We start from the raw sequence: 21,843 nt of genomic DNA, 5'->3' as shown, positions 1-21,843 counted from the left end.
GTGTACGAGCTTGCCCTGACTGAGTTTTACCCTGTCCGGGGGAATCCTCCACGGAGGTGATATCGAAAGGTCCACGAGGTCGGCAAACCACGGGCGCCGTGGCCAGTGAGGGGCAATGCAGACCATTTCTGCGCCCTCCACGATCATCTTGCGTATGGTTGCCGGTATTAGTGGCAGCGGTGGGAAGGCGTACAGGAGTTGCGCCGGCCACCGGCACCTGAGAGCATCCGTTCCCTCCGATCCCGGGGACGGGAATCTGGAGAAGAACCTGGGGAGTTGTGTGTTCTTGTGGTTGGCAAATAGATCTAGGTGCGGTTGTCCGAACCTCCGGGAGATCTCCTCGAAGAGAGCCGGGTCCAGACGCCATTCCGACTGGTCCACCTTGGCTCTGCTCAGGGAGTCTGCCTGGGTGTTTGTCTCCCCTGAGATGTGTTCCGCTCTGATGGAACTCACATTGGCTTCTGCCCACCGAGCCAGAGCCAATGCTTCTTTCATTAGTTCCACTGATCTCGTTCCTCCCTCCTTGTTTACATGTGCCTTGGCTGCTACGTTGTCTGTTAGTACGAGGACGTGCCTCCTCGTTACTAGGTGTGAGAAATGGCGGAGGGCCAGGTGTATGGCCCGGAGCTCTAGCCAGTTGATGCTGTGTGACAGGTCCTTCTGTCCCCACTGGCCCTGTGCTATCTGTGTTCCCAGGTGGGCTCCCCATCCGAACAGGCTCGCGTCTGTCGTGAGTGTGACCCTGTTCGGTTCCCTGAATATGCTCCCCTTGAGTGTCGTGGGGGATAGCCACCATTTTAGTGATTTCATCACCTGTGCTGGTACCAGCACACTCCTGTTGGAGGTGCTGAGGTTCCTCCTCTGGTAGGGTAGGAGGAACCACTGCAACTCCCTCGAGTGGAGCCTTGCCCATGGGATGATGCCCATGCAAGATATCATCTTCCCCAGGAGCTTCGAGAGTTGTAGCAAGGGCACTCTCCTGATCTTTTGAATTTGGTGGATTAGCTTGGATATGCTGATCAGTCGCTCCTGGGAAAGGAATACCCTGCACTGTGACGTGTCTATCACCGCGCCCAGGTGTTGCAGTCTCCTTGAGGGAATGAGGTGGCTCTTGTTTAGATTGACCGAGAATCCGTGCCCCTGTAGGGTTCGGATTGTGGTCTTGAGATCTGCCCTTGCTTGTTCCCGAGATCTGGACTGGATCAAGATGTCGTCCAGATAAAACTGGACGCGAACCGGGATCAACCTGAGATGGGCCGCTAGTACAGCTAAGATCTTTGTGAATACCCTTGGTGCTGACGACAGTCCGAAGGGTAATGCCCTGTATTGGTAATGTCGCCCCGCGTAGGTAAATCTGAGGAATTTCCGGTAGCTGGGGTGGATGGGGATGTGTAGGTACGCCTCTGTGAGATCTATTGAGGATAGTAGATCGTCTTCCCTGACGCTGGCTAGTATGGACTTTAGGGAGTGCATCTTGAACCTCCTGTACTTTATGAAATAGTTCAGGCCCTTCAGGTCCAAGATTGCTCTCCACCCTCCTGATGTCTTTGGGATAACGAAGAGGATAGAATAAAATCCTCTTCCTTCCTCTTCCTTTGGTACCTTCTCTATGGCTTGAATTGACAGGAGGTGAGCTATGGCCGAAGTTATCAGCCTTGTCTTGTGTACTCTTCTGGAGATGGGACATCTGATGAACCGGTTTGGAGGGGGAGAACAGAAGTCTAAGGCCAGGCCATGCCTGATCGTTTCCAGGACCCAGGCGTCGGTGGTGGTCTGTTCCCAGACCTCGGTGAAATTTCCTAACCGACCCCCGATGGGTGTATCCTGTTTGGCGTCACTTGGTACGCTTAAAGGATCTGCCTCCCGCTCCTCTATATGGGCGTCTGGACTGGAACTGGCCCCTGGCTCCCGGGCTTTGGCGATCCTGGGTTCGATCCTGTCTCGGGTAGAAGGATCGTGAGCCTCTGGGCCAGTCCCAGGATTGCCCTGATCGAAAGGGCTGCCTCCATTCCCAGGGGCTTCCTGGGCGGGAGCCCTGCCTCCGGAAGTCCTGACTGCCTCTCCTGTCTAACTTCTTTGATGGATGTACTAGGATTTTTTTCTTGTCTCTGCCTTCGCTGACATGTGGATCCAGAATGGAACCAAATAGGGCCTCTCCACTGTATTTGGACGTCGAGAGACGCCATTTGGACCTCAGGTCTGTCTTCCAGTTTTTGAGCCACAGTAGCCTACGCGAGGCCACTGTGGCCGCAATGGATCTTGCCGCATACTTTGTTGCGTACAGTGAAGCGTCAGACATGAACTGAGAGGCCGCGAGGAGTTTGGCCAATGTCTGGTGTACTCTGACCTGGTCTGGAGGCACCGTGCCCTGCAGTTCCCTCAGCCACATGATGCAGGCCCTCGCGAAGAATGATGATGAGGTGGCTGCTCTGGCCGCCCAGGCTGCAGCCATGTGGGAACGCCGGAAGGAGTGTTCAAATTTCTTCTCCTCAGGTTTCAAGACCTCCGCCATGTCTCCTGGAATCGCGGAGGTAGAGAATAATGAGATCAAGGGGTTATCTACAGTGGGAACCTCTAACATGTTAGAGAAGGAGGGAGATAGGTTGAAAAGCTTCCTCTCCGCGCTGTTAGGTGCCGGCGGGCTTGCAAGTGAGGACCATTGTTCCTCCAGCGTGGTCATGAAGACCTCCGCACATGGAATGTACTTGTCCTGTGGGACCTTTTTTGCAAATAGAGGGTTGGCCTCCTTGCTTGTCGATGGCCTCTCATCCTGTACTGATGTTAGGCTGACTGTGGAAACTGCCTTTATCAGGAGTGATTTTAGGAGCGCTGGGTTAAAGAGGCCAGAGCTCGTCTCCTGCTCAGGTGCGGTTTCCTCGTCCTCCGATAGGGGCATGTCTGACATGTCAAGATCTACTGAGTCACCCTCTCCTAGTTGAGAGGAAGATTCAGAGATGTTGGTAGGGGGTGGCCTAGCTCGTCCCTTACGGGGTGTGTGAAAGGCCACTTGCCCTTTGGAAGCCATGAATTGGGAGAATGCATCCTGCATGAATGCCTGAAATCGTGCCGACCATATGTTCTCCTGCGCTTTGTCGCTGAGGTGAGGCGCTGGAGTGTGGTCGGGTGAGGGAGAAGAAGCTGGTGAGGAGGGATTGGAGGAATCTAACTGTTCAGTTTCCCCAGGAGGAGACCAAGTCTTGAGCACTTCCTCGGCAGTAGGTTCTGTGCTGGGTGCCGCCACTGGGACAGGGGAAACCAAATTTGTCCCATTGGCATTGGTTCTCTGTGCCCTGCTAATTTGTCTTTCTAAAGCCAAATGTCTCCTCAAAGCCTCTCGCTCAGCCGTTTTAGACTGTCCCTTCTGAGTAAGGTGCTTTGTTTTAGCTTTCTTCTTCCCCCCCACCTCTGATTCAGAGGATCTGCGTTTTCGCTGCTGCTGTGGGGGGGACAATTGAGGGACCTGTGTGACTGAATACGAGACATTGTCTGCCATTGTGCCAGACACCCCGAGTAGGAAATGCCTGGGATGGGGGAATGAGGTACGCAGATCAGAGGCAGATGCTTGGGACTGTGCCCTCCTCTGCCTATACAAACAATGGCCGGACAGACAGGATTCTTTGGACAGAAGATCCTGCCAGGCAGTGACTAAAGGCCACTATAGGAACAGTTAGGGAAGAATATTCCTCCTCACCTCCTCACCTAGTCCAGACAAGGTGCAGTTTATATCTCTCTCTCTCTCCCCCAGTCTGTGGCTGTGGCAACAGACCACGATAGGAAACGGTTCTTTTTGCTTTCCCTCTTCCTTCCTCTGTCTCAATTTCCTTGGGTAACCTCAGATCCTTGCAAGGGAAAAAACCCTTTGTTTGCCGGAAAATGGAGTCCGGGTGATGGCCCCGCCCCCAAGAGGAAACGGCGGGAAGATCAATTTCCAAAATGGCGAATGGGGAAGAAGCCACGCCTCCCAATGGAAGCCCGGGAATCCACGAGGTTCAAAAACAATGGCGGATCCTGATTTTTGCAATCAGGAAGACTCCTCTAGTCATGAGGGGGCTGCGCCTTTCCTCTGGATAGAAGGAAATTCAGCGCCGGCTTTGCTCTTGCCGCGTTGTCTATCGCGCCGCTCAGCTGATCGCAGCCGAGCGGCGACCTGGTTTGCCGCTTCCCGCGCGGCTCAGCTGTTTCGCGCCGAGCGGCGCTCAGCTCCCTCGGCCAGACTGCTCAGCTGTTGGGAGGGCCCGGGGGGCTACGCGCAACCCGGTGAGATCCCCCGCGCCAAACAGCTGCTCGGCGGGCCGGAAGAAAGGGCGAGCGATCCGGCCCGTTCCGAGCCTCCCCAGCTAGCCCCACTCACGAGTCCGCCGATCCTGGCTGCCTCTCTCAGTTCTAATCGTTGCCAGGAAGTTTCTCTTGCAAAGGGGAGAAGAGGGGATTCCTTTTTTCTGTTTTCTTTGAGTTTAAATTCGTTTGTTCTGAGAGCTGCCTCTCGCACTTGTACCAGGCTTCGAGACTGAGTCAAAACTGGGGTCACGCCCAAAGGAAGGGGTGTGGCCGAAGTTTTTACCCAGTCTGCCAGGCAGGAAGGCCGTCATAGAACCCATCCATTTGGACTCTACAGTCATCCTGCTGGAGAACTACATATCAAGTCTTAGTTTATGTATTAATGTAGAAGCATAAATTATGTTGCTTCATATGACCCTATGCATACCACAAGCTTCTACACGTCTTCCTGTTTTATACCATACCCTTATCGCACATACTTATATCAGGAATATAAACTCTTATACCACACCAAGGTGAATTGTTAGTAAGGACAAAACAAATAATAAAATATAAAATGTGAAAGAAGGCCAAGATCATCGTTTTGATAAAATAAAGTCATTGTGCCAAGGACTATTCCCATCATCTCTCCTAAACTCACACCTGCTAAAAGAAGCATCTTTTGCTGCAGCTGTGCAAACAATGTTCTACCCTGTTGCACTTTGAAACACTTATCTTCCAAAGTCTCTCAATACACTGCCTTTGATGTGCCAGAGTATCCTCAAGGGCTGAATTCAAGAGAATGAATGCCTTATTAAAAATTAACGCTAGGTATTGTTACTGATCGTGATACTAAAGAGATTATATTGATGTTAAATTTAATTACAGCCGCAAGGCTGTTAGTAGGGCAATATTGGAAGAAGGAATCTTTGCCTACCTTGCAAGAGTGGTTTTTTTTTTAAATTAACGCAACAGTACAGGTTGTATCAAATGTGTATTACTAATTAAGTTTAACTTCATGAGTTCTTTGTGGTTTTCAAGTGACTCAGTATCCATTTATGTCCCCAAGTAATATGTGTTGTTATAATTTTCCCTTTACACAATGAAGCATTAGATAGGCTCAAATGATAATCTCAGCTCAATGAATGAATCTTGTAGATGTGCACTCAATCTCTTCCTTCCTCTCTTTACTGTAAAAGTAAATAAACCAGCAACTCTTCAGTTAAGTATAACTTCCAGTTTCACCCCACCAGTCTACGAGGGGGAAAATTTTTAGGCAAGCCAGGACAGGATAGAGAGTCAACTTTAAGACTTTTGCTTATATTCTGATTTACACTGAAGTTATGATTCAGCATCCCAGATCTGACAAATTAGGGAAGTATGATTGGTAGAACGTTAATACAGAACATTTTACTTTCTTGTAAAAATAAGCAGTATGTCCATCATTGGTGTTGCTCATACCTCATCTTAGGAATAATATAATTGTTCAATATAGCATTTGTTCAACATTTGTTATAGAAAACATCCTCCCTAGAGCAATTTATTTCTTCACCATACAAGTGGGCTGAAGCTGTTGACCTTCAGGATGAAGTTGATAGTACATGATTAATCCCTGTACCCTTGGCTTTGTATTCTTGATAGTTCCAATTGTGGGATCAAGGCTACTTCTCACACTATTTATGCCATGGGATAAAATTAAGTGTAAATATCTCAAGCTGCCGCAGCTGGACACGTGAAATTTGATTCGTAAATTAAGAAATTTCACACAAGATTCTGGTAAATGTTTGCTTTAGTATCTCAGTTCAGAACAAATTTGCTCAGTAGAATTTCAAAGGAATTTGAGTCAAGTATGATTCAGTCAAGTATGATTAGGATTGCAGTCTGTTGGAAATTGCACCAATCTCTATTTCTGCAAGGTTTCTTTTCAAATATAAAACTTTCCTATTACAATTTGAATCTTTGCCTGGTCAAGGGTCCACCGACTTGCATCAACGTATGCTATATAAATCAATCCGATATAATCCCCAGGGAAAAGAGACGTGTTGTGGAAAAAGCATTTTTATATTCTCTATTGCTTTGGATATTTGAAAAGCAGCCTTGTTAAAAAAGAGAATAGTGATCAAACTATGAAATCATTTCCTTCTGTTTGAAATATTTTACTTAGAGGGAAGAAAAGAGTGTAAAGAGGACGGGGAAATCTCTTCTGTTTTGACTCTGCCCCAAGATTCAACATTTCAGCAATTCTGTGGGATGATGCCATTTGCCAGCTCCTGAATGCTCCAGCCAGTTCAAGTCGTTTCAGTCATATGGAAAAACAATGAACTCTCTTGTGAAACTCAACTGGACTCCACATCACTCATGCCAACAAGAGATTTCCCCCCCCCCTTTCTGGAAAAAAGGGAACTATCCCCTTGGAGCAAAGCATTGGCTGGAAGGAAATGGCAGACACAATGTCAGGCATTTTCTCAGACGGATAAACAAGATTCTCTTGTTTGGCCTTTGTACATGTGCAGAAGGATGTATGAAAATACTTTTCTGTTCTTTGGAAAGATTATTCCTCCCCCCCCCTCCCTTCATAAGGGATTGACTTCAAAGAGAGAAGGAAGGAGGAAGGGAGTTGTTTAAATTTCTGGGGGGAGGTTAAATTAAAAAGCAGTATAATAAATCTCCTTTTACAGTCTAATACAAAGACTGAAAGGCTTACTTCTATATGTGCTTACATTAATTTTGAAGAGCTATACATGTATTACTATTAAAACCAGTTTGCTTCCCGCAAGTATAGGCAGGTGGGTGGCTATCATTAGAAATTTTGGGGCTATGAATTAGCCAATGAATCAGAGAAAGAAGCTTTATGTATGTATGCATGTATGTATGTATGTATGTATGTATGTATGTATTGAAGAGACGGATGAGGGGGGACATGTTAGCAATGTTCCAATATCTCAGGGGCTGCCACAAAGAAGAGGGAGTCAAGCTATTTTCCAAGGCGCCTGAAGGCAGGACAAGAAGCAACGGATGGAAACTAATTAAGGAGAGAAGCAACCTAGAACTAAGGAGAAACTTCCTGACAGTTAGAACAATTAACCAATGGAACAACCTGCCTCCAGAAGCAGTGCATGCTCCAACACTGGAAGTTTTTAAGAAGAGACTGGGCAGCCATTTGTCTGAGATGGTATAGGGTTTCCTGCCTGAGCAGGGGGTTGGACTAGAAGACCTCCAAGGTCGCTTCCAACTTTATTAATATTGTGTGTGTGTGTGTATGTGTGTGTGTGTGTGTGTGTATTTTCTAAAAGAAGAAAAATCTTTGACAAATGCATCAAGTTTTGTGGGAAGTAGATAACAGTGGCACAACTAAGGGCTATATATATATATATTGCTCCTAGAAGCACGAAGCCGAAAACACCAGCCTGAAGATGATGAATGGGATTTCATCGAAAGATTGCCAAGACACTTCCAATTTTACACGGGAGAAAACCCGAATAACCAAAAACCTACATACAAACAGCTGCGAAAACCTCAGAAAACATATAATATATAACCCCTCCAATCCATACATGAAGCAAACTGACACCCTCCATGAAGATGAGGCACGACCACGAACGCAAAGCCAAAAAATAGCAAGGCAGCCCAAAATCTTAAACCCCCCTGCAACTCAGACTAACCTGAGCACAACCAAACAGAACACTCCCCCAGCCAATCAGAGCACAGCCAACCCCCCAGCCAATCAGAGCACAGCCAACCCCCCAGCCAATCAGAGCACAGCCAAGCCCCTAACCAATCAGAACACACCTCCACCCAATCAGAACACAGCCAAGCTCCCACCCAATCAGTTCATACCCCCACTGGCAGTTAAAAGGAAGAAACAGCTAAGACCACACATTGCTCCTCGAAGCACGAAGCTGAAAACACCAACCTGAAGATGACGAATGGGACTTCGTCGAAACGTCGCCAAGACACTTCCAATTTTTCGTGGGAGAAAACCCGAACAACCAAAGACCTATACACACACACACACACACACACACACACACACATATATATGATTAATAATATTGGTAAAATATCGACTCCTGGGTATATTCATATTACAAGATAAATTAATAGTGATCACCAGAAGAATCCAATAAGGAAAAATATTTAATAAAACCAAGCTTTCATCGGAAACTTCTGACATCGTCAGGGTTAAAGGCAGTCAATGGGAAGAAACTTATGTAAGATCACCAAGCACTTGCATCCGGCTTCTGGACCGCATCATCGGTCCCAGCTGATCAAATTGCACTCTAAACGTATCCTTAACACCAGCACCCAGCCCTTTCCTGTTTCTACTCCATTCACTCCTATTCGCCCCTCCATCACTAATTCTGAGACTGAGTGGGATCTTCTCCCACCCTTTTCGGGTAGTAGCTGTTTCCATACACAGAACGAAGAGGGACGCCCGAGTTACAGCCCCAGGGGGCAGGGGGAATCGGTCGGAGCTTAAATGGAGCATGTGGTGAGATCAAGAGAGGACCGAATGGCCTACACCCCAGGACCCCTAGCGAGAAGAACTATGCACACGGGGGTGAGGGGAGTATGGAAACAGCTACTACCCAAAAAGGATGCTGGTGTTAAGGATACGTTTAGAGTGCAATCTGGGACCGATGATGCGGTCCAGAAGCCGGATGCAGGTGCTTGGTGATCTTATATAAGTTTCTTCCCATTGACTGCCTTTAACCCTGACGATGTTGGAAGTTTCCGATGAAAGCTTTGTTTTATTAAATATTTTTCATTATTGGATTCTCCTGGTGATCGCTATTAATTTATCTTGTAATATATATATGTATGTATGTCAAAGATTTTTCTTCTTTTAGAAAATACAAATGTTTCCTTCATTCCTCCTTCACTCCCTTCCAAAATATTTTGGCTGAAATACTGGTGCAACAACTAGGCCAATACAAAAGCTGATGTATAATTTCCCCAAACTGTATTGTATACAAGGTTTCCTTATGCGTAAACCATATGTTATTTGGAAAAATAAATGAAACGTGGAAATAAACTTTTAGTAGTATTTTCCACACATACATTTCACAGCATAGGAAGTCCCCCCCCCCCCCAAGATGTGGAAATACTGTCTTGGCTGAAACAGGTTGCTAACATTGCCATACTGCTTAGAAAAAAAGCTCTGATGCAGAACAATGAATTTTCCATTTATATGATCTTTTTAATGATAGCAGCTCTTAAATATAAAGAGTAATCAACAGGTTAAACTTCTATTTGTTCAAACACATCAAATGCTTTAATTTAGGAGAACCCTGACTCTAACTTTCATTTGATCTTTATTGGAAAAGTCTAAATAAAAAGTACTGTAGTCCCAGTCTCTTAAAATAGTGGACCTAGTAATTGATTCCAAAAATAAATCTATTAAAATTATTGAAGCAAAATAAATATAGATAGCACGATTCAAATAGGTGAACTTGACAAGAAACAAAAACTACAGATCTGGAGTTCCTTATGGTAGCATTACTATGATTACATGTGTTAACCTGATTCGAATCAACCTCAGTTATTTGTAACTAAGTAATTGAGACCTCTAAAAACAATTCAGCGGAACAGATTTTGTTTGAACAGTCACTGCTTTGTTATGCAATACATTAAACAGATTTATTTAGCTGCCTGAAGTGCTTATATTCTAATAAATGTGCTCAATATTTTCTTCCTTCAGAAGCACTCTGTCCTCTTTGTTATTAATATTCATTAGGACTATGCAAAGAGGTGCTTCAAAGCAAAGGAACATATACGAAGCATCTCTTTTGGTATTATTGAAGAAGCTGCAATTTTCAAGTTCACGTGGCTGCTTCTGAATGTATAGCTGATTCACGTTTCCCCCCAAGAGGCAAAACAATTGTGCATCCACATACCTGCAGAGACAATCAGGAGACAGTTGTTCCAAACTGCAAGCAAGTCCAAAGTCCAAAGCCATTTTATACAGCCTTATTATTTAGCTCCTCATCCCAGACCTTGAAAAGCTTGCCTCTTTTTCCCCATTACAACATTATAAAATAATGATTCCCCAAACTTGCAGGATTGTAATCTTTGCCTTCCTAGTAGAATCCTGTGTATGAGTGTGTGTTAAGATTTTAATTCATCAACCTTGACTAGTGCCAGAATTAATATATCTGGAAGGGATCAGGCTGTGGACTTTGGGATAGGTTAAACGCTTAGCTTTAATAATAAATATTCAATTTATAATGACATTATTCACAACACAAAAGTCTATTTGAACAGTTAGGGATAATTAAGTAATAAAGAATGGTAGATGAATATTAAATTTCATCTTTCTTTGTGTACATTATTTGAATATTGATGGTTCCTTTTCTATTCTGGGCTTTTTCTTATCCCAGAGCAGTTTCCAACAACTTTACTGTCTGAATGTAGAATGCACATATTTACTTATTAAGAGCCATGGTGGCACAGTGGTTAGAATGCAGTATTGCAGGCTAACTCTTCCAACTGCCAGCAGTTCAATCCTCACTGGCTCAAGGTTGACTCAGCCTTCCCTCCTTCCGAGGTTGGTAAAATGAGGACCCAGATTGTTTGGGAGCAATATGCTGATTCTGAAAACTGCTTAGAGAAGGCTGTAAAGCACTATGAAGTGGTATATACGTCAAGGTGCTATTGCTATTATCTAGACAGAAGAATACTGTTGATTTTATTTAATACTTTCCTCTGTCTATCACCAAGTTATTTTCTTCCTGAATGAATGATAAAAAAATTGTTGGACTCAGGCAGTGGTACAAAGTCTGTTTCAATTTGGGAATAGTCACTCTTTCTCAGCCTAATCCACCTCACAGGGTTGTGAGGTGGATTAGGAGAAAGTAGGAGAAGATATGTTCACCGCCTTGAGTTACTGGCAAAAATAATAAAGGCGGGATATAAATTAAATACGTATATGAGAAAATTAAATCAACAACCAAGGCAGTTAAATTGTTTCACTGTACTCTTTTGTACAATTCTTAAGGCAAAACGTTGAAACCAGTTATATAAAGCCATTCTATCACCAAGTGACAATATATACCGTATATTATGCTGCAATGATTTCAAAAGCATTACACTGTATGTTTCTCTGCAGAAATCACAGGGCAAATTTACTTCCTAAATGTTGGAGCCGCTGAACTTATTTTTGGCAAACCAAATTCATTCTGAATAAGCTTGCCAGGATCTAGATGACAGCAGTGGGCAGGGACAGAACCCTCAGGGCATATATTTTCCAACAAATTTTTCTATATAGAAGTGATATAAACACATTCTACTTAGTTATATGCCAGGGGTAGGCAGCCTTGGCTCTTTTATGACTCGTGGACTTCAACTCCCAGAATTCCTGAGCTGGCTCAGGAATTCTGGGAGTTGAAGTTCATGAGTCATCAAAAGAGCCAAGGTTGCCTACCCAGGTATATACACTCCTTTCTCTTTATGGTGCAGATAAATATTTTAATTAGACTTTTAATTAATCGGACTTAGAGCAAATAGTGGGTGATACTTTCATATTGAAAGACGGGAAGGGTTTAAAACAATCAACTTTTGCCTTCTCAAGCACAAACTTCCTCCCTTTGAAACCATCCACTATGTGACAGCGTTACTTTATGTAAACTTCCAGCGGTACCAGTGGAGATTCTTCTCAGGCATCTTGTAGATCTGGAAAAGTTAGTACAGCATTCAACTGGGCATTGCTATGGTTGGTAATTAGAAAAGGGTTACGAAAAGAGGCTGCACTAAGTGGGGAAGCTCATCGGGTGCGGAGGTATCTCATAATGCAGGTGGTCCTTGACTTACAACAGTTCATTTAGCGACCGTTCAAACTTACAGTGGCACTGAAAAAAGTGACTTACGACCGTTTTTCACACTTATGACCTTTACAGCATCCATGTGCTCACGTGATCAAAATGCAGAAGCTTGGCAACTGGTTCATACTTATGACCGTTGCTATGTCCCAAGATCACGTGAGCACCTTTTGCAACCTTCTGACAAGCAAAATCAATGGGGGAAGCCAGATTCACTTAACAACTTTGTTACTAACTTATCAACTGCAGTGGTTCATTTAACAACTGTGCCAAGAAAGGCCCTAAAATGGGGCAAAACTCACTTAACAAATGTCTCACTTAACAACATAAATTTGGGGCTCAATTGTTCTTGTAAGTCAAGGACTACCGCTACCATGATCTACTATCCTGTGAATAATACATTTCGGGTCGTATTCTGTTATTTATGTAAATATCACACCTTAATCTCTTGCATGGTAATGCCACAATACTAGAAGATAAATTCCTTCCTTCCTTCATTTATTTATTCAAATTTATTAACTGCCCAACTCCAATGGACTCCTATTTGTAAATCTGTTGAGGAAAATTTATTGTACATACATTTTTACACGTCATAAAAACAGACTGTATAAATGTGGACGATACCCCAGAGCTACAGTAGATTTATGTTTATATATTTGGAAAGAAAGATCACAAGTTGAATTCAAGGCTAATGGTTACTATCAGCATAATGACAGACTCAAGATCTAGTTTGGTGCAGTGGTTAAAGGTACCAAGCTAGAAATTCAATTCTACTTTTGCTTTGGACAAAATGCCAACTGTGTGATCTTAAGCCATTCATTCTCTGAGGTGTCCTTGGTGCTCTCTGAGCTTGGTTGCAGACGTTTCATTACCCAACTAGGTAAGATCATCAGTGCTATGAATGAATGAAACGTCTGCCAAAACAACAACAACAACCAACCAACCACAGAGACCACCAAGGACTCTTCATTTCAACCCTGAGCTACCAATATTCTCCTCTACCGGGGTTCACTCTCCTTCAACGTAGGAGGCAGGCAGTGGCAAGGTTAGGGAAGCTCACAGCGATGTTAGGTATGACTAATACTAAGCAACATACAGGACTGATGTCACTGGCAAAGATATCATTGCATGCTCTCCTAGTAGTATTAGAAATTTGAATTAAATTATTTACTTTCTTTTTTTTAACAAGGCCTGTGTTCTTACGCAATAAATAAATCTGCCTGAAACAGTAGTTAAGATTAAAAACTAAACATTACTAAACAATACAACTGTAGTTAATAAGAAAGATGACCTTGGTAGAGATACGTAAGCTCCATTACAAGGTAACAAGCGGCTGGAAGCATTTTTAGGTCCAAAATGGCCAAATAACCTTCAGAAGCAGCTTAGACATATGCCTCCCTAATTCACTGAAGTATAAGGAGCAGAAGGAACAACACAATCAGACTTGCAAGATTATAGCCAATCTGTATAAAAACAGTTTTAGCCTTGTGGAGACGTTTTTCTGCTCTGGTCTACCTTGACGGATTGACAATAACAGTATAATAAGTAACACCCCAAGGCCTGAGGAGCAACCTTAACAGGGGAATGCTGTTTCAAAGAAGGAAAAACAGCAGCTGAAAAGAACAACTCATGGAGACCTACAAATGAGATTTCCTAAAAGTTGGGGCCCAGAGGAAGCCTTCTGTTCCAATTCTTAAAGACAGTTAGAAACAATAAGGAGAGGGTGGTCCTGCAAATATCCAGGTCCCAAACCATAACAGTGCTGAACCATAAAGGACTTTCAAAGTGACAACCGGCACCTGGAGTTGTACCCGGAAACAAACTGGCAACCAGTACAGTTCTCAGAGCAGAGGTGAGACACGGGCAGTTGACTAACACCTACAATTGCCCGAGTCACTGCTTTTAGGGCAGGCTCCAGTTTCTGGATAGTCTTCAAGAGCAACTCCAGTGGGAACACAGTGTAGTAATCTACCACGAAGGTCATCAGTAACACTGAGCAAACTTTGCTGTCCAGGAAAGGTTGCACTTGGTGGATTTTTGCAAAGCCCTTCCTAACCATGTGTAGAACTATTTTCAACTTCCACAATTTCAAACTGGGGCTTTGTGTCTTACAGGATTCCCAGAGTAGAAATCAGCTGTGCACAAGGAAACGCAGCCACGTTCAGAACCACAGGTGGACTATTTCTGAAAGTGGAGAGCTTCTGTTACCCAAAGCCACTTTATTTTACTGGTATTGAATCTAAACATTTTTACACATCATTAAAGCAGACTGTATAACAAGGATGATACTTCTTACTAATCTGTATCCTGACAATATAAAACGCATAGCATTTCCATGAAATACACGGTATCTATTTTGAGGTGGAGGGAAAAAAAATCACATCTCAAGATACTTACCAAGCACAATGACAACAGTCTTTAGGAGACTCATCATGGTGTCCCGATTCCTGCGAGGCCCTGAACTATGCCTTGACATTCTCATAGTCCTCTGGCGCACGTATCCAAAGATATGAGCATACAAGACCACCATGACTACAAAGGTGACTAAATTGAAAACAGCCCAGAAGACCAAGTAAGAGTCGCTGTAGAGAGGTGCCATGTTAGAACAGTGAGTGAGATCACAGATACAATTCCAGCCAACGCTTGGTATAGCACCCATGACAATGGCCACCGTCCAGATGACCACAATCACCACCACCACTCGCCGATTACTCATCCTCGTATGGAGCTGCATGCGAAACACGGTGATGTGCCTTTCTATGGCAATGGCCAATAAGTTGGCCACTGAAGCAGTCAGGCTGGTGTCAATGAGTCCCTGGCGAAGTAGCCATGTGCTGACCGTCAATCTTCTAGTGTTGGGTCCTGTGTTAAACATCAGGTAAAAATATGCCAGCCCTGCAAAGAAGTCAGCAGCTGCTAAGTTAGCCATTAGGTAATAAATAGGAAAATGAAAACGCCGGTTGACGTAAATGGCCACCATCACCAAAAGGTTGGCTAGCATGATAAAAACACAAACTGTAATCCCGAGTCCCATTACAAGCTTGCTCACAGTGTTCCATTCAGTTGCTAGAGTTTTCCCACTTTGGTTATAAAAGAAGGCAATAGTTTCGTTGTAGTAGCACTGAGGTTCATTCATGTCTGCAGACTGGAAAAAGAACAAAAGCAGAATCTGAAGTTAGAATGAGAAAATACTGAAGTGTCAGAGAAGAAAAAAGCTGCTCTACAGCAATGTTTTCCAACCTTAGCAAGTTTAAGAGGAGGTGTGGACTACAGCTCCCAGAATTCCTCAGTCAACATTGGTGAATGTCTTAAACCAGGGGTCTTCAAACCTGGCCCTTTCATGACTTGTGGACTTCAACTCCCAGAATTCCTCAGCCAGGCACGCTGAAGTCCACAAGTCATAAAAAGGCCAAGTTTGAAGACCCCTGTCTTAAACTTACCTAGACTGCTCTAGAATGCGGAGCAGTTTTAAAAACAAAGGAGATTGTGATTTCATTTCAAGTCTAAAACTGGGGCTGTAAAACATTTTGAAAATGATAGTGAGCTGGTTCTGCGATGGTCACATTGGTGGAAGTAAGTTATATAAATTATCAGATAGAACTGTCACTTTATTGTCATCTTATTTGAATTTTTCATTCTTCATTATTAAGATACTTCAACTAATGGACATGGATGCTGGAGAAAGCAACCTACTGCCACTTTCATATTATGTCATATAAAAATAACAAATGATTTGATAAAATTCTTTAGAGCTGAAATAATTTTCTGCCTTGCTGTATGAACCCGGTAGATTTTCCATTTCTTACAGGGCTTAACAAGAGAATATTCAGGGAATGAACCTTTACAGTGATACTATCTTCACTATAGTCCTCTTCCAATGTCTTCTTTTCGTGAAAGTTCTGCAGGTAGGAAGCAGGATAATTCTTCCGCTCGCTATTTTTATCAACCTTGTGACAGCGGTGGGAACTTTTTTGCAGAGGAGAATTAGCTCTAATCACGGAAGCTCTATCAAGAATAATTGGAATAATTTTAAAAATCAGTATTTTAATGTTCTCTCTGAATACATTTCAGAAAGAATCTCTTTGGACATAAATTTATATAAATTAACAGATTGGAATAGGGTCTCCTTTGCACACAATCCCTTCTATATATAAAGTGTACTGAGAATGGCCCTAAGAGAGGCAGAGTAAATGTATTTATTCTTTGTATCTACTCATATTTTGTGCTCTCACACTAGAACCCCTAAAGAGGGCATCTCTCTCTCTCTGAAACTTTTCATAATTGCATTTATAAAGAATGATCAGTCTGAAAAATATAGAAAAGAACATCTTTGTCAAAATTAGTGTTGATGGCAGGGGATATCCAGATTAACTTTGCAAACGCTGATTTTCTTGATAAACAATCAGCTGGTTTTTCTTTCCTTTCTTCTTGTTAAAAAGTCAACAGCAGAAAAATAAAACTGTACTTCGATTTGCAGTGAATGTGTGGTAGAAAGGACGAAATTCAGAGTTGTTGTTTGTTAAGACAGTATGGAGGTATGTAACTTACAAGAGAAATGATATTGGAGATGGTGGTGGTTGTGAGAGAATCTGGTGCAAATATCTACAATGACCCTCACTGCCATCCAGCCTCTTTTGGGGACTGTGAAATTTATATATCTCATCTGCTCTTCCCATTACTCTTCCACAATATGGATATTACACAGAATTCTTTTCTTCTGTTTTAAAGTAACTTTCACTTGTACTATTTACTTTTTACCACCTTGTTTCATATATTGTTTCTCTTCCGCAAATCGTTATTTTCTATTTGTTTAACTCTGTAAAATTATTATTATAGGTTGAAGTTTTATCATAAGCACAGTAAGAAAAAACAGCTATTATTTGTGTGTTAGAGACTGGTAATGTGCTAAACTTTTAAGCTTGAAATATTTTGCTTATTCCTCTCCAGAAATCAGAGAATTATAGTCTGTTTTGGGGCAAGATGAATACCACAGTTTCTGGTATCCATTTTGCTTCCTGAAGTACATCTTCATGTCCATCCAGACTTTGCACTAACTGCCCAAAATTTCAGTCCTTGACATAAATGTACAATTTAGGTGTATCTCATTGTTAAATGAGCATAAATATGAGACTATTATAATTCTGTTTCTTGTAATAACCTTTCTAATAATTCCTCCTATTGTGTAATTTTTGGTCTAGAGCAGTGTTTCTCAACTTCAGCAACTGTACGACATCTGCACTTTAACACCCTGACTGGACAATCAAGAGCAAAGAGAATGTGCATTACTGTAAAAAAAAAAAAATTAGGAAATGATACAACTTATGCAAAGGTCACAGATCTCGTTGGAAGCTATGATTACAAACAGCCACTGTCCCTGTTGGAAACTATGATTAAATCCTCCACAAACCACTCATTTAAAAACATGGAAGAAAATGCTGACCTTTCCTACTATTTATGCATTCTGAAATTACTATACACACACACACATACACACACAAATTAAAAAAGATCGGTTTTTAAGAAAGGGGAAAAGCAGAATATGTTCTAGGGAGAGTTAAGAAAAGACAAATGAATATAGCTTAAAATGCAAAGTGTCACATTCTGAAAGGAATACTTCAAACCTTTTATTCCTAAGGATTATAGAAATGTTATAGCGTACTCGCTTGCTCGAGTTGTGTTCAGCTGAATCCACTGGTGGCATGTGTATAAATCTTACACAAGTTTGCTTGTTTACTTATTTTTTCATCCAAGAAATGCAGTGCAATGGTAAAGTAAATGTGCTATGTAGACGGTTTCTGGGTTCAATGCCAATACTGTAACAGTTGGGAAAAAATTCTGTCTGGAATATCAGTCATCATCAATATAGTGGATTAAATAGATCAATTGTCTGACTTTTTAATATTTAATAATTTAATACTTAATGATGTTATTTGTTAAATCATTTAAGGAACAGCATAAATAGCTACTGTAATAGAGGGGAAAAAGAATAGTGAATAAAGAAAAAAAATTCAATAAGCAAAGGTTCACCATTACAAAATGTAAAATTCATCAATAAATTTAGTATATTTATAGAACTAAGTTCATTATATCATCAAAATGCTACATGGATAATGCACAACTCATCATGATGCAGCTTCGAAATGCAATAAACAGCTAATTAAAACAAAAGGTAATTCTCAAGATATAATATTAATGTGTAAAAACAAAGATAAGACACTTATCCCAAGAAAAAGAAAGCTTTGTGTAGAAAGAGTCAGGTTGCCACTAAATAAAAGATTCAACAAAACATTTGTGACTATATTTGACAAATATATATTTGAAAATAATTATACCAAATTATGGAGAGAAATTAAATATTCTGAAAAGCAAAAAAATAAATAAAACTGTCTTGGATTAGCAATAATTATGACTATTAAAATGATTACTCCAGATATTTTTTTAAAAAAATTAAATGGTACTAATTTCAGTCCCAGAAAAAACTTTTGCAAGATTGGCAAAGAATAGTTGATAAATTTATCTGGAAAACACATTAAGGATTAGAACTATGGCCCTAGAGAAAATAAAATACTTTTTTGTCCCTGAGATAGAGGTCACCAATTGATATGGGAAGTTCTTATGTTTGAAGTTTTTGTTTATAGTGTTAGACTTTATAGTGTAAAAAGTATCATGCACGAAGAGAAACCTTCAATTCAAACCTTCAAAATTAACCTTCAAGGCTGATTAAAAAGCAAAAACATTTCTTGTGCATGCTAATAAAAGTTTTAAGAACAGGAAATCACTTGTGATCATCATAAGTTCTGTCTGACTTATTGATTCATGTGGGAATAATGACATAGCCAGCTATAGCCATAAAGACATTCCAAGGGCCAATGAAATTCTTGGCAATAGGACAGAGAAGCTAGAGATCCAGATGGCTTTTCTTCATCATTTCCTGACAAAGGGCATGGCCCAGGAAGAGAGAAGAACATGGGAAGTCCAACAGCTATGTAGACAGGAACTGTCTGGATATTTGATGCTGGGATATATTTCCACACTGAGGGACTCCTGGCAAAAGCTAAGTTACACCTCACCAGAACTGGGAAGAATTCCACCAGCCTGGAAAGCACCTTGCAAACCGGATCCAGAGGGCTTTAAATTCAGTGGTGTAAAGAACAAAAAGCAGAACAGAACAGAACAACAGAGTTGGAGGGGACCTTGAAAGTCCCTTAATCTAACCCTCTACTCAGGCAGGAAACCCTATAGCAGAGGTAGGCAACCTTGGCTCTTTTATGACTTGTGGACTTCAACTCCCAGAATTCCTGAGCCAGCATGGCTGGCTCAGGAATTCTGGGAGTTGAAGTCCACAAGTCATAAAAGAGCCAAGATTGCCTACCCCGGCCCTATACCATTAAAGACAAATGGTTGTCCAATCTCTTCTTAAAAACGTCCTGTGTTGGAGCACCCATGATTGCTGTGTACTAAGAATGGGACTGGGAGGAGTATGCAGGCTAAGGAGGAACCAGTGCAACAAACCTGTAAATAACATCAAGAATAAATCAAATGATACACCCCAAGGAGTCCAGTCCTTTGGCACAAGCTTAGCTTATTGGGAATAACCAGGAAGAATTAGAAGTCTTAGTGTAGAAAGGCAAATATGGCTAAGTAAGTATTACTGAAAGCTGGTGGGACAAAGTTTATCAATGAAATGCCAAAACTGAAAAGTGTAACTTATATAAAGGGACATACAAGAAAAAGGGGGAGGAAGGATGGCATTATGTGTGAAGTATGTGCAAAGATGCATTAAGATTCAGGAATCTCAGCCTGAGGATCCACTTGAGAGCATGTGGCTAAGAATCAGTGGTGGGATTCAAATACGTGAACAACCGGTTCTCTGCGTGGACTCCACTTCCGGAAGTCCGTTCTGTGCCTGGACCTCTGAGACCCAGAACGGACTTCTGGAAGCACTGGCCTCAAAGTCACCCAGATGGCTTTGTGCGCTCATAGTCTCCTGTTTTCTAGCCTGGTTCCTTAACTGTTACTCTAACTGTTACTCCAAACTGCTTGTCAAAAATAATAATGCAATACTTTAAATGTCCAAATGTTTATTGCAAAAAAAAACTCATCCATAAGTTCAAGTTCCCCAAATTTGTTATAAAATAGATTACTGTTTCTGACTTCATTTTAGAAAGGACACTGAGAAATTAGAGGATGTCTACAGGAAAGCAATCAAGAAGGGGCTTGGAAAGAAAACCATATAAGGAACTGCTGGAAATATTGTATATTTCAACTCTGGAGAAGAGAAGACTATGGAGAGATATGATAGTTGTCTTCTAGTATCTAAAGGGTTGTCATATAGAGAACTGGGCAAAATTATGTCAGTGTTGTTCATTTATTTGTGTGACCTGTATGATCAATACCCTTTCATTTAGGAACTCAGGGTATTGTATATTGCACTCCCTCCACCATTCTCCCCTCCCCCCCCCACACACATAACAACTCTGTGAAGTAGGTTTGTCTAAGAAAGGGGGACTGGCCCATAGCCACCCAGTTAATTTGATTGAGAGTGTATTAAAACCTGGGTCTCCCCAGTACCAATCTTACTCTTTAACACTACAACATAGTGAAACAACAGAGTGTTGAGAAGACAAGACAAAAAACAATGGGTTTAAATTACAACAGAATAGATTTCAATGGACATGATGGAAAATTTTCTAACAATAAAATCTGTTACAATGCAACAGAGTCTTCTTTGTACAGGTGTGTAAACAAAGGCCACCAGTCATGGACGCTTTAGTTAGGCTGAGTAAGAAGTTGAATTAGATGATTTCTAAGGCACATTCCAACTCTCACATGCGATGATTCAACTTTATTACCGTATGTGAATAATGCATCTTTATTAGAAAATCTAGTAACCAAGAAATACATCATTTGATTCTAATGCAGTGGTTCTCAACTTTTTTAATGCCGCAACCCCCAACCGGTTGTAAGTAGAGGACTACTCAACCGGTCGTAAGTAGAGGACTACTCAATTGGTGCAGCACTGTTTGCAGAATGGGACTTTTGGCGGGCTCAGCAGGGCAGAGACAGCCTGGACAATTCCTATTGGCTTTTGAAAGCCAATAGAATTAGACTCTAATCAAGAGAGTCTATTCTATTGGCTTTCAAAAGCCAATAGAATAAAAGGGAGTAGCACAGCTAAGGAAAAGGGGAAAAAAATGGCAGACTGTGTTGTTTGGTGACCCCCGTGAAATGGTCGTTCGACCCCAAATGGGGTCCCGACCCACAGGTTGAGAACCACTGTTCTAATGCATATTTTCTGCTACCGTAATAGATAAATCGAATTGTTTTTTCTATTTGTTTTTGTCACAAGGAATCTTCACATTGTAGAGTTGATGTAATTCATTTAATGTGATAACTACTTACAAATGGTTGTTTCAGGATATATCGTACATGCACCACACATACATTTTTATCAGCTCTGCACTTTATTGTAGAGAGAGGCTTGATGGGGCAGGGAAAGAAGCCAGGGAAAAGAATGAAGAGGATGGTTTCCCAGGAAACCAGCAGAACTGAGAGTCACCCCATTGCCAGCAAACTTCTGATTGCTTCCCCAGAGCACATCAATACATTTTTCATTGCCTACATCAGATTCCTCAGGTGATAGATTAGAAAAAAACACTTTCAGAATGTATCATTTTAAGCCATCTTTGGTCTGTCTGAGCTGTGAGAGGACACTGAGATACAGGCGGAGTCCTGCAGACATGCCCTTGAGAAGAAGACAGTAGTCTGT

The 21,843-nt window shown here is 41.9% G+C and overlaps 1 protein-coding gene across 4 annotated transcripts in view; it reads right to left on the bottom strand.

The window, feature by feature from the left end:
* The window catches only part of LPAR1 (lysophosphatidic acid receptor 1), a 74,417-nt gene that overhangs the window by 18,207 nt on the left and 34,367 nt on the right, over positions 1-21,843 (bottom strand). For all 4 annotated transcript variants that reach the window (XM_039343455.1, XM_039343458.1, XM_039343454.1 and 1 more), the window contains one exon: positions 14,472-15,219. In XM_039343455.1, coding sequence (XP_039199389.1) covers positions 14,472-15,219 — 748 coding nt within the window. The remainder of the gene's footprint in view (positions 1-14,471; positions 15,220-21,843) is intronic.

The sequence above is a fragment of the Crotalus tigris genome, unplaced genomic scaffold (genome assembly GCF_016545835.1).
Source record: "Crotalus tigris isolate CLP2741 ecotype Arizona unplaced genomic scaffold, ASM1654583v1 scf7180000017854.1278166, whole genome shotgun sequence".
NCBI lineage: Eukaryota > Metazoa > Chordata > Lepidosauria > Squamata > Viperidae > Crotalus > Crotalus tigris.
This window is presented reverse-complemented; position numbering and strand designations above follow the sequence as displayed.